Source organism: Alosa pseudoharengus, unplaced genomic scaffold, assembly GCF_046254945.1.
Source record: "Alosa pseudoharengus isolate Yale_2024_CS ecotype anadromous, Long Island Sound unplaced genomic scaffold, YU_APseudo_1.1 YU_APseudo_1.1_scf_17, whole genome shotgun sequence".
Lineage (NCBI taxonomy): Eukaryota > Metazoa > Chordata > Actinopteri > Clupeiformes > Clupeidae > Alosa > Alosa pseudoharengus.
This window is the reverse complement of record NW_027468640.1, coordinates 1,373,667-1,387,743: the sequence shown is the minus strand read 5'-3', so window position 1 is coordinate 1,387,743 and position 14,077 is coordinate 1,373,667. Positions and strand designations below refer to the sequence as shown.

General features: G+C 46.2%; 1 protein-coding gene across 1 annotated transcript in view; it reads right to left on the bottom strand.

Moving 5' to 3' along the window:
* The window catches only part of adgra3 (adhesion G protein-coupled receptor A3), a 74,551-nt gene extending 62,439 nt beyond the window's left edge, over positions 1–12,112 (bottom strand). Inside the window, exon 1 of the mRNA XM_076288440.1 lies at positions 10,907–12,112. Coding sequence (XP_076144555.1) covers positions 10,907–11,190 — 284 coding nt within the window. The 5' untranslated portion in view covers positions 11,191–12,112. The remainder of the gene's footprint in view (positions 1–10,906) is intronic.
* Between the last annotated feature and the right edge of the window lie 1,965 nt (positions 12,113–14,077).

The following is a 14,077-nucleotide window of genomic DNA, read 5'->3' as shown; positions in this document are numbered from 1 at the left end:
CACACGTGCACACGACCACACGTGCACATGCCCACACACACACACACGTGCACACGCCCACACCCACACACGTGCACACGCCCACACACACACACGTGCACACGCCCACGTGCACACGCCCACACGTGCACACGCCCACACGCACACACGCACACACACACACACGCAGGCTCTGTGACATTAAGGTGTGCATGGTCTTGCGGTCTGGTGTGTGTGAGATGGGAATATCCTCTACATTAACACCCACACCTTCCTCTCATGCTCTCTCCATCTCTCACACACACACACTTTGACTCTCTCCCCTTTTCCCCACACACACACACACACACACGCACACATATATATACACACACACACACTCTCTTGGAGCAAATGGGGCCTTGTGACTTCCAAACTGTCAGAATAAATGTGTGTGTGGGAAAGCATTCTTGAGAGTCATGAGCTTGCCCTCTCCCCCCCCCACACACACACACACACTCGGACACACACACACACACACACTCTTGCAAACACACACCACATGAGCTTGCTCTCTCCCCCTCACACACACACAGTCGGACACACGCACACACGGACACAGGCACACACACACACACACTCTCGCAAACACACACCACATGAGCTTACTCTCTCCCTCTCTCTCACAGACACACACACACACACATAAGTTCTATCTCTCTCCCATGACTAGTGGGTGACCATGAGAACATAACAGTAATGAGACACACACACACACACACACCATTCCTAACCCAGGATCATCACTAGACACACTCCACACATCCAGCAATGCTCACACTCACACACACACAATTCCTAATCCAGGATCATCACTAGACAGACTCCACACATCCAGCAATGCTCACACTCACACACACACACACACACACACAATTCCTAACCCAGGATCATCACTAGACAGACTCCACACATCCAGCAGTGTTCTCACACACACACACACACACACTGGGCGACCTTACAATTGTTCCACAAATGTGACTAATCATCGTAGTTTCCCCGTGACCACACAACAGTCCCTCACACAGCATATTGAGCCGACACACCACTGGTATCCTACAGGTAGCCTACTAGCAGTGTTGGGGGTAACGAATTACAAAGTTACACGCTACTGCAATTTAGTTACTTTATTGGCTGACGAAGTAAGGTAACGCATTAGCCTCAAACCGAACTGAATAGCCAGTTGAAGGTTAATACTCTAAAACAGCGGTCCCCAACCACCGGGCCGCAGGACATTCCTAACCGGGCCGTAGCCTACGACATGAGTTTTTAAAAAATGCATGCAAACTAAACTAAATTTAATTCGCAATAATGTCACGTTTTTACATGGCATAGGCCTATATGCAGTTGTTTGATTGCACGCATGTTTGCATTTTGCAAGGTCTATTTTCTTACGTCTGTCTGTCCCGCCTTCAACACTTTTACATATTGCCTTCAGCGCTGCGCAGCCTCAGGTCAGCTCACTTCACTTGATCAGTTCTTGGCGAACAAAAACAGCAACAAAAAACAAGCATCTTTAGCAGGTCACTGGCCAGAGTGTTTGAGTTGCGAGAGCCGCTGCAGAGATTTCTTACAGAAAAAAAGTCACCGTTAGCTGCACATTTTAGTGATGAGGACTAGGTGTCAAAACTCGCTTACCTGTGTGACATATTCGGGTTGCTTAATGACCTCAACCTGTAACTCCAGGGGAGAATGACGACTGTCTTTAAACTGGCAGATAAAGTCGCTGCATTTAAAGCCAAGCTTGATTTGTGGGGACGACGAGTGGACCAGATAAGTTCCAAACAGTATTGGGGGTTTTGGGAGAGACTGAGGCAGGGCCCTTTCTCTCGCAGCTGGTGCGCAATCACCTTGTTGCGCTTTCAAATGAGTTTGAACGGCAAACCAATGAGTGGGTCCGCAACCCATTTGTCAATAATATCCCGAATAGTCCTAACTTGTCAGCGCAGGAGGAAGAGCAGTTGATCGAAATTGCAAATGACGGTGGTCTTTAGAGTGTGTATAAGGAAACCTCTCTGGCGGGTTTTTGGATCAAAACCAAAGCAGAATATCCCGAGATAGCCGTAAAAGCGCTGAAAACGTTTCCCACCACGTGGGGCCGGGTTTTCGGCAATGACTGCAACTAAGACCAAATTGCGCAATCGACTGGACATTTCAAACACTCTGAGGGTGTCACTGTCTTCCATCACCCCCAGATGGAAGCTTCTTAATTGTTGTAGGGAAACAAGCAGGGCTCCCACTGATTATATTCGTAATGCACGTTTAGTTCCCATGTTTTGTTCCCATATTTTGTTAAGCATGTTCACACTTATAGATGTAGCTTCAAGTTGTTCAATATTCATAGTTCATATTGTTAAATTTTCACTTCTTCCTATCGTTACCTTCACTGTTCATACATATCTAAAGCTAGTTCTTTTCAAGTAATGCATGCACAACACATATGGAACATGGAACATGGAACATGGAACATGGAACCCCCAAACCCCCCCCCCCCCCAGGAATCAAACCGGTCCATGGTACATAAAAGGTTGGGGACCCCTGCTCTAAAAGGCAAGCAGTTCAAGAGTGTGCTAAGACATCATTCTGTTTTTGATGTACTTAAATTGACAATTGACAAGCTCCATTTCTCTAGAGACTGAAGCTGTAGCTGCAGTATGTTGTTTGACATGTTTTAGTTATGTAAAGACATGTTCAAGTTCAGATAGAGCCTGTATCAGGACCACATTTAGTTCAATGTGTTATATGTAGTATTTTTGGTAGCCTACTGTACTGACCAGTATTTTTTTTATTAATTTAAGCCTCTATGTTTACAGGCTTGTGGTGATGATGCACAATGTGATATAGGTGGCAAAATGTTTGTTTTGTTTGGTCATGGTTCATGTGTGCAATACACATTACACTTTGTGAGGGGGAACAGCCGTGGCACAGTATCGTGATATCAATTCTAAGCTAAAAAATTGTGATTCATATTTTGTGTGTGTGTGTATATATGTGTGTGGTTTTTTTTTTGTGTGTGTGTATATATATATATGTGTGTGTGTGTGTGTGTGTGTATGTGTGTGTGTGTGTGTGTGTGTGTGTGTGTGTGTGTGTGTGTGCGCGTGTACTCCAGTACTGATAACCCCTTAATTCAGTTACACACTGCCTCTACTTTAGCATCCAGTGAATGTACTCCAACACACACACACACAGTCTCTTGCATCCTGAATACTCAGCTGTCTAATCCCAGAGCGAGAAAACATGTCCCCAAAACACGCGCACACACACACACACACGCACGCACGCACACACACACGCACACACACACACACGCACACACACACACAGCAGCTGTGAATATAGTTGTAGTGTCACATGGTGCTACAGTCCTGTTTTCCAAAAGGCTCATTATATCTCTCCATCACACACACAGACAGCTTCAAAAACAAACAGTGTAAATATAAGCAAAGCAGAACACACACAAATAACACACACACACACACACACATACAAACACACATACACAAATACACACACACACACACAAACAAACAAACAAACAAACAAACAAGCACAAACACACACACACACACACACCTGGCAGGCCTGACAGTGTGACAGTCGACTGACAGGACGTTAGCACCAAAGCGTTTAGGTACAGGACGGGACGTTAGCACCAAAGCGTTTAGGTACAGGACGGGACGTTAGCACCAAAGCGTTTAGGTACAGGACGGGACGTTAGCACCAAAGCGTTTAGGTACGGGACGTTAGCACCAAAGCATTTAGGTACAGGACGGGACATTAGCACCAAAGCGTTTAGGTACAGGACGGGACGTTAGCACCAAAGCGTTTAGGTACAGGACGGGACGTTAGCACCAAAGCGTTTAGGTACAGGACGTTAGCACCAAAGCGTTTAGGTACAGGACGGGACGTTAGCACCAAAGCATTTAGGTACAGGACGGGACGTTAGCACCAAAGCGTTTAGGTACAGGACGGGACGTTAGCACCAAAGCGTTTAGGTACAGGACGGGACGTTAGCACCAAAGCGTTTAGGTACGGGACGTTAGCACCAAAGCATTTAGGTACAGGACGGGACGTTAGCACCAAAGCGTTTAGGTACAGGACGGGACGTTAGCACCAAAGCGTTTAGGTACAGGACGTTAGCACCAAAGCGTTTAGGTACAGGACGGGACGTTAGCACCAAAGCGTTTAGGTACAGGACGTTAGCACCAAAGCGTTTAGGTACAGGACGGGACGTTAGCACCAAAGCGTTTAGGTACAGGACGTTAGCACCAAAGCGTTTAGGTACAGGACAGGACGTTAGCACCAAAGCATTTAGGTACAGGACTTTAGGTTCAACACAGATCCATACCGAGTGTACCAAATTATATATGTCCCGATCCGATATTTGGATCGGATCGGCCGCCAATATTAGCAAAAAATGCATATCAGCCTGCACGGGAAAATCCTGATCCGGACCCCCGATCCAGTTTGTTTTCAAAACTCCGGTCCGTGTTTTCCAGCGCACTGATGTAGGTGATCCATTCCAATTTTTTTCAGCTTTTCCCCCCCAAATCCGGTCCGCGTTTTTCAGCACACCTAGCGACCTGTCCAGCATCCCACATGTCTGTGCATGTCCCAAGAATTTAAGGTTATCGAGAAAACATTTCATGTCACAGTTGAATTAATATAGCCTAATGTTAACCGCGACCGCGAGTGTCCGCGAGACCCTCTTACATTATTAAGGCTCTTATGCATGTTGCTGCTGACAGCTTTGCCTGTCTAACGAATGTTATCTCCGCGATTTAAGATTGTTTGTGTAATGTATAGGCACAGCATGCACTTTAATTTCCCTATTTTTACAATCGGCTAGCCTAACAAACGCATTTCATTTCAAAAAGCAACCTGGTCAATCGCTAACAACTAAGTGCACCTAGGCCTACAACTCTACACATCCAAAAGGGTAGAAGCTTCCAGTAGGCTATCATAACTTTTTTACCGTTTAGTCTGTGCATCGGCGCAGCCTACGACGATGTGAATTAGTGACAGCTGTTGTCGCGGTAAACTTGTTTCTAAATAGTGTAGATAGGCCTACTTGCTATGTTGCTTGATTTTCTGTAGCCTAATAAATGCAGCCTGTAGCCTAGGTTACTTCAGCAAACCCAGACCAGTTGTGGCATCAGTTTCACTTTTAAAACGCAACAGTGAGAGGCTTTTTAGCGCAGTCTCACTTATCATTGATGAGCACAGGAGCAGGCTGACACCTGAGCATGTTGAAATGATCACCTTTGTGAAGAAGAATCTCCCCATCATGCTCAGACTGCAGCCAGGGCAAACAGTAGAAATTGAAGGGAGTATGGAGATGGAGCAGTAAAGTGTGAAGGCGTTCTACTCAGGTTTTGTGTGTGTTGCTTTTATATATAATCTTTATATTGTTTACAATATTGTTTACACTGATGGCTTTTTTAAGCCTTGGTTTACACTCTTGAGCAGAGCACTGATGCCAATTCAGTTTGTGTGGTTAATTGACTATTTATTTTCTACTCAGCTTTTCTGTGTGTTTTGCTTTTTTTATACAGTTTACAATATTGTTTGCACTGATGGCTTTTTAAGCCTTGGTTTACACTCTTGTTGTTCAAGAGCAGAGCACTGATGCCAATTCAGTTTGTGTGGTTAATTGACTATTTATTATTTTGTGTCTATTTAACCCTGTTAAGAATAAACAGGTCAGCTTCTCATTACCAACCATTGTGGATTATTCAAACTAACCTAATTAAGTTGGCTAGTTGTTCTTAAGAGTAAAACCCTTTTCATCATGAGTATAACAACACAATAAGTAAATATCTTTAATCTTTAATACATGCTTGGATCGGCCGGTATCGGTATCGGCCGATGCTAAAAGCTACAATATCGGTATCGGATCGGAAGTGCAAAAAGCTGGATCGGGACATCCCTATACCAAATGCAGTCTTTAACAGTAATCAACAGTAGGCTCTAAAACCTTATAAAGTGTCTGCGTCATGAATGTAACAGTGTTAAATCGTGATAGTTGATATGTCTGCGTCATGAATGTAACAGTGATAATTGATATGTCTGAAGCATCTGGTCCAAAAGTCATCTTTGAAGTTGCTGTGTTAAGTTTAATTAGGTCAAAATCCATAAAGTTGGAGCGGGGGGGGGGGGGGGGGGGGTACATTAACATTTCAATGACCGCTGCCTCATAATATCAATTTATCTATAATAAAGTGGTTGACTGACACCTGCAGTTTTGAGTACTCAGGGTGTTGTATAGAATTATCCTATGGGTTGTAGACATCATGATGAGAGAACGAGTTTGAAACTGTAAAGCATGTATTCACATAACCTTAATCATAATCAAGTAATACACTGAAGTTATTCTTAACCATAATAATCTTATAACATTTTAAATAACAAGTTTAACTAATACTATTAACATACTGAAGCTATTCTACCAGAATTCCCCCTACGTGCGCTCTGTATCCCTATGTCTCTGTTTGCTGCCCTGTGTCTCATTTTGTTGCACTGTGTCTCATGCTGCCTTAGCCTAGGCCTTTTGAAGAAACCAAAGTCGGCCTTGAAGCTGCAAGATACCGCGTACACAGGGCGAGCTCTACTCATAACAACCAGTAGGAGAGTGCAGGGGGGCGAACGATATTTAGCCCATGCACAATGTATGACCTGTGATCACTCTATACTGTACACCCCTGAACTTTCCATAAACTTAAGGTGAAAAGTTTGTTCGGGGTAGTGTTGTGTCAGCATTTTGGAGGGGTATAAGTAAGAGAGTTCTACCTTTGTTCGGGAGTGCGATCGTGCGATCCACTCAGGCTTTGCGCTATGTAGTCATTAAAGGAATTTTTGCACGGAACTCTGCCGGACTTTTGCGCCTTCTTTTTGGGAGAAGTTTTTGACTTCAGCACATATAATGGTGTATTTTTGTTACGTTGTAGGCAAGATGTTTGGACTTAATTTCTGGCCCGAGTCTGAATATCTGCCACGACAAGGGCTCTAGATTGCTAAATCATACCAGTACTATGCAGGAGGCTAGGAAAAGTCATATCAGTACTATGCAGGAGGCTAGTCTATGCAGGAGGCTAGGATAAGTCATATCAGTACTATGCAGGAGGCTAGGCTAAGTCATACCAGTACTATGCAGTAGGCTAGGCTAAGTCATATCAGTACTAGGATAAATCATACCAGTCTAATCCCTGCAAGACTATAATCGTGCCACCAAAATCGTGACATCCCTAATCAATATGCATTTTTCCTTTACTGAATTTAAAAAATATTTATCAGCCGTTATAAATGCCGATACCAATAGTTTGGAAAATGCCTAATATCCGCCTGCTGACAAATCGGTCGGTACACTCATACACACACACACATGTATATCCAGTCGTCTGCTTCAAACTTTAGTGTGGCCAACACATGAGCACAGAGATGGCCAGGATAGAGATTCTCACACACACACACACACACACACACACACTGCTCACTGTCTCTATACATACACACATGACACTCCCAGACTACACACACACACACACACTGCTCACTGTCTCTACACACACACACACACACACACACACACACACACACACACACACACACACACACACACACACACACACACACACACACACACACACACACACACACACACACACACACACACACACACACACACACACACACACACACACACACACACACACACACACACACACACACACACACACACACTGCTCACTGTCTCTATACATACACACATGACACTCCCAGACTAGATGGCAGCGGTGGCTATTTGTGTAGACAGACAACACTGCAGCACGATGGAACCAGGAAGAGTGTGTGAGCCAGGTACATTATATAGAACCTATATACATAGCCATGTGAGCCCAGAGATAGCCAGAATAGAGATCACACACACACAGACACACACACACACACACACACACACACACGTTTATCTGCATCTCTGTAGACAGCCCACACACACACGTTTATCAGCCCAGGCTCCAAAAACAAAGTCAGCCTGGTGCACCCTGGACCATGAAACATAAACTTTTCCAGCCAATCACAGACGAGCTGGGCTGGGCGTTCAAGAGTTCCGGCCAATCACAGACGAGCTGGGCTGTCTGTAATATATAAAGCCCAAGAGGTAATTAGAGAGAGTTGTCACCAAAAGCCTCCAACATCACTCACACACACACACACACACACACACACACACACACACACACACACACACACACACACACACACACACACACACACACACACACACACACACACACACACACACACACACACACACACACACACACACACCTTCCATCAGTCCACTCTCTGCATGCTGAACGCATCATCAGGGACGCCTCACATCCGAGCCATGAACTCTTCCAACTTCTGCCCTCTGGAAGACGCTATAGATCTCTGAAGACAGGAACGACGCGCTTCAACAACAGCTTCTACCCTTCAGCAATTACACTCCTAAAGATTTGCAACTGTATTTATTTATTTATTTATATTTATTTAATTTATCCCCACCAACATTATTGTGTGGCAATTAAAGTTTCTATTCTATTCTATGGGCTTTATATACAGCTGGCCTATACAGGGGACACCCTTAATGTGTAGCAGTGTTTCCTCTATGTTGATTTGGTAGTGGCGGCCCCCCACGGTTTAATTTTCTTCCCCCACGGTATCAGAAATGGGGCAGACGTACAATAGTCGCAGTTGCCTTTCAAAATTCATTGTGCAGACCTGTTGTAGATTCTCCAAATATACAGCTCAATCACAACTGAAAATAATTGAAAATAATGCCTCATTGTGTGTGAATAGAGGTGAATACATATAATTGTTTGTGTTGCAGCGAAGTGTCAGTTGTCAGTTCCGTGGGGGGTGGGGGGTGGTTCGGACAGGCCTGCCCCCACTGCTTAAAAAAATCCTAGAGGAAACACTGTGTAGCATCATATGGGCTTTATATACAGCTGGCCTATACAGGGGACACCCTTAATGTGTAGCATCATATGGGCTTTATATACAGCTGGCCTATACAGGGGACACCCTTAATGTGTAGCATCATATGGGCTTTATATACAGCTGGCCTATACAGGGGACACCCTTAATGTGTAGCATCATATGGGCTTTATATACAGCTGGCCTATACAGGGGACACCCTTAATGTGTAGCATCATATGGGCTTTATATACAGCTGGCCTATACAGGGGACACCCTTAATGTGTAGCATCATATGGGCTTTATATACAGCTGGCCTATACAGGGGACACCCTTAATGTGTAGCATCATATGGGCTTTATATACAGGGGACACTCGCGGAGACGTACATGGAAAGGAATTCGGTGTGTGGCGTGCAGAGCTCGGTAGTTATGGCTGCAATAACGGTGTTTTCCGTGCCGCGTGCTGACATGGCTGTTGAATGCCTGCAGGATGTCTGATAGTCGCGAGGACTGTTTACATGCCGGTGGAAGTCTTTCCAGTCATGGGGAGCGCTCGGTAATAACGACAAGACAGGTAACCGTTGGCTCAGTCCTGCCGCTGTCCTCACCTCAGCTCTGGGGTCTGAGTCCGGCTGTTTTCGAGTAGCCGGTGTCGGTTATGGCAGCCTGGACTGTCACTAGCGAGCTGCAGGCTCGAGGCTGACGGAGAGCACCGGAGATTTGCTGATCCTACCGAGGGAGCACAAACCGGGGCAGTTCCATAGCAACATCTATGACATCATAGCAACACCATAGCAACATCTACGACATCATAGCAACACCATAGCAACATCTATGACATCATAGCAACACCATAGCAACATCTACGACATCATAGCAACACCATAGCAACATCTACGGACGTGCAGTAGCGTCAGTTCCATAGCAACATCTACGGACGTGCAGTAGCGTCAGTTCCATAGCAACATATACGGACGTGCAGTAGCGCGTGTCCTCACTAAAATACTCTGTCTTTTCCGTTGCTGTAGCATCCATTTCTCTTATTCTTAGATTTGTTTCCCCGGTAGATCGCCGTTCAAGGCGGGATAGCCCTCGTGTGTTTTTAATATTTATTTCTGATCTGGCCTATAGATAATTGTCAGAAACAAGGGTATACTGGACAGTCCACGCCAGTGTGAGTCTCTCTCTCTCTCTCTCTCTCTCACACACACACACACACACACACACACACACACACACACACACACACACACACACACACACAGTCATGACCATAGTGGTGTAGGCATATGATGGTATTTCTGCACACACACACACACACACACACACAATCATGACCATAGTGGTGTAGGCATATGATGGTATGTCTGCACACACACACACACAGTCATGATCATAGTGGTGTAGGCATATGATGGTATTTCTGCACACACACACACACACACACACAGTCATGACCATAGTGGTGTAGGCATATGATGGTATTTCTGCACCCAACCGGTTGGGATCAGGTTACAGAGGACGCAACCCGCAATTGGGGTCGTTTCAGAAGCTCCTACAATGGCGCATTGTTTCAGAAGACACACATTTGGGTGTTGGCAAAACAGCTGGTCAAATAATTATGGTGTCGAGGCGCAGGGGGAACCCGCACGGGAACCCCTCACCCCCACCCCACACCCCACACACACACACACAGGCCCAGGGAGCATGGTTTTGCTCGGCCACGGCCAAGTGTAAAGGGGGGGCGCCCGAGTCTGGAGCCTGCGGGTGGGGGTGAGAGGAGAGGTTACCGCGCGTGCGTGAGTGTCTGTGTGTGTGTGTGTGTGTGAGTGAGTGAGTGAGTGAGTGAGAGAGTGAGTGAGAGAGAGAGTGAGAGAGAGAGAGAGAGAGGGGGGGGGGGGATGGGGGGGCAGATGGATACTCACAGGGTGACGGTGCGGTTGGGGAAGCTATCTGGCTGGGGCACCTGACGGAGTTCCATGCTGCTGCACACTACTCTCCGGTCGGCGGAGGTCGCCGGTACGGCGCTCTTCCCTGCGTTCCTGGCGCGCTCTTCAGAGGATTTACAAGCAGATGCTACCGACTGGCCCTCAGCGCACAGCGCCCAGACGGCGAGCAGTTGCAGGACACCCGCCCAGCCGAGCCACATCGCGGAAAAGCTTCTCCGAAGCAGACAGCGGTGACAAGCGGGAGGAGGGCAGATTAGCATATAAATAAACAAGCCCCTCCAAGGTTTTTTCCCCTCAATGGCTTCGCAAGCCGAGCCCACTAGCAACACTAAAATTTAAAACGCCTCGAAATGCAAACGGCTCTACTTGGACAGGTCAATGTGGACATCTCCTCTCCCCAGCGCGCCCCATTTGCTCGTCCATTTGTCGCGCGGATTTAGAACCGAGCCCTCGGCGTCGATCAGTCCAACTCGAAGTCCGGACATCCTTTGTTATCCAAAAGGGTTCAGTCGAAAACTCAGCCTCTCTCCGCAATCCCTGCTGGTCCGCGGACGCGAAAAACAACACTATCCATACTTCAGGAATGCGCTCCGAGACTCGTGTTGGTGTCAAAATAATCCAATCGCGGCAAAAAAAATAAATAAATAAATAAAAAAAAAACAGGGGAGCGAGACCCAGGCCTACTTTACTTCGAGTACTCTGCAAGACAGCTGCAGCCAACTACAGATAACACACACATAGCTAACTTCAGGAAATATGAGCAGGCATTGGCTGCGGCTACAAGTATCCTACTTTCCCTACAAATGAAGATCCCTCGAGACGAAACAAAAGCGCGACTGTACCAGATCTCCCCGAAGACTCGAACTCTCCAACATTGACTATATTTGCATATGGACCGAGTTCTCCACCTCTCGCCTCGCGGTTCCGTCTGGAATATGGGAAAACAATGCCGATATTTTTCCAACTCTTGGAAAACTCCGTGAGGAGTTTGTCGCTTTTCCAGGGCGCTGCACTTCTGGTTGCCGTTGCCCAGCTCTGCAAATCCACAGCGAGGGTCGAAGCCAGCGCGAGTAAAACATAAAAAGTTAATCCACACACAGCCGAATGGCACGAAAGCGTTCCGGTGTTGGCTAGTCTTTTCGGCGTCGTTCACAAACCCTCAGTCCATTGAGAACTCCCCCCTCCTCCTCGCACCGCCCCTCCCCCTCCCCCTCCCCTCCTCCCGCCCCTCCCCCTCCTCCGTGTCGCGTTTCCTGCCCCTGACGTCATGCCGCTGCACAAGGCCGGCCTTTCGGCTTTCTTTGAAGTTTCCCCTGCCGAGCCCCGCGCACGCACGGTAAAACAAAGGCCCGGTTAGTGAACTTTCGTTTTCAGCTTGTTTGTTTCCCGCGCACTGGGAGCAACAACAGAGACATTTAAATAAGTATGTGTTCCTCGTGGTATTCATTCATAGGGTGGAGTGGTTCATATCGGTAAGTGAACCTAAGACCACCCAGCCTTCAGGTGTGGTTCATATACCCAGCCTTACATAACCCAGCCTTCAGGTGTGGTTGATATACCCAGCCTTACATAACCCAGCCTTCAGGTGTGGTTCATATACCCAGTTAGAAGCATTAACCCAGCCTTCAGGTGTGGTTCATATACCCAGTTAGAAACATATCCCAGCCTTCAGGTGTGGTTCATATACCCAGTCTGGTTCATATACCCAGTTAGAAACATAACCCAGCCTTCAGGTGTGGTTCATATACCCAGTTAGAAACACTAACCCAGCCTTCAGGTGTGGTTCATATACCCAGCCTTACATAACCCAGCCTTCAGGTCTGGTTCATATACCCAGTCTGGTTCATATACCCAGTCTGGTTAGAAACACTCAATTCACTCCCCTACTGCATTACCAGCGTCTATTAGCGTGTGTTTCTGGGGTGTGTTTGCAGTCAAACTGCTGTGTGTGTGGTGTGTGTGTGTGTGGTGTGTGCGTGTGTGTGGTGTGTGTGTGGTGTGCGTGTGTGTGGTGTGTGTGTGTGTGTGTGTGGTGTGTGTGTGTGGTGTGTGTGTGTGATAGATAGATAGATAGATACTTTATTGATCCCCAGGGGAAAATCAAGGTCTCAGCAGCATACATACAACACAAACACATTCTTTAACAGCAGAAAGAGTAATTAAAGTATATAATATAAAAACACAACTAAGCAGTAAGGACAGTAGAAGATAAAGAATATGCTAAATATACTAAAATACAAATTATACTAACTAACACTTAATACAATATATAAAAATATACTAAAATACAAATTACAAAAATACAAATTATACTAACTAACACTTAATCTAAATCAATTCTAAAAACAGTATCCACATAGTGGTGATTAATCAATCAGAGGCGCTTGCAATGACTGAGGCAGGGACTGAGCCTGTGATTCTCTGTGCATAGTAAGATAAGGTAAGGTCTGGCTCTGTGTGAATGAGTGTCATGGTGGTAGTGCAATGGTGATAGTGGTCATGGTGATAGTGCAAATGAGTAAGTCCAACAGTGCAACAATGCAGAAATAAGGTAAAGTAAAGTCTATATATCTATATATTTAACTATTTAAGAAAATGTATAAGTGTGGCCACAGTTTGGCTGTGGCATGGAGGGAGGGGTTATGCATATGTGCTAATGTGCTAATATAGCACGCAAACAGTGAGGCATAAAGACAGTGGTACAAGTGGCTAGTGGACAGACAGTACCAAACATGGAGGGGGTGAAGAGGCAGACAGACTATGCAGAGAAGTCTATCTCTCCTCTTCCCTTAAGTGAGGCATTGAACAGTTCAATGGCCCTGGGGACAAATGACTTTCTCAGTCTGTCCGTTGTGCAAGGCAGTGAGCGAAGTCTCCAGCTGATCAGGCTCTTCTGCTTAACAATAGTGCTGTGGAGTGGGTGACACTCATTGTCCAAGATGTTGATCAGTTTGTTCAGGGTCCTTTTGTCAGATAGTGAAGTGATGCACTCCAGTTCAGCTCCCACTACAGAGCCAGCTTTCCTTACCAGCCTGTCAATTCGCCCCACATCCTTCTTCTTTGTGCTTCCTCCCCAGCATACTACTGCATAGAAGAGGACGCTGGCAACAACAGACTGGTAGAACATCCTGAGGAGCTTGCTGCACA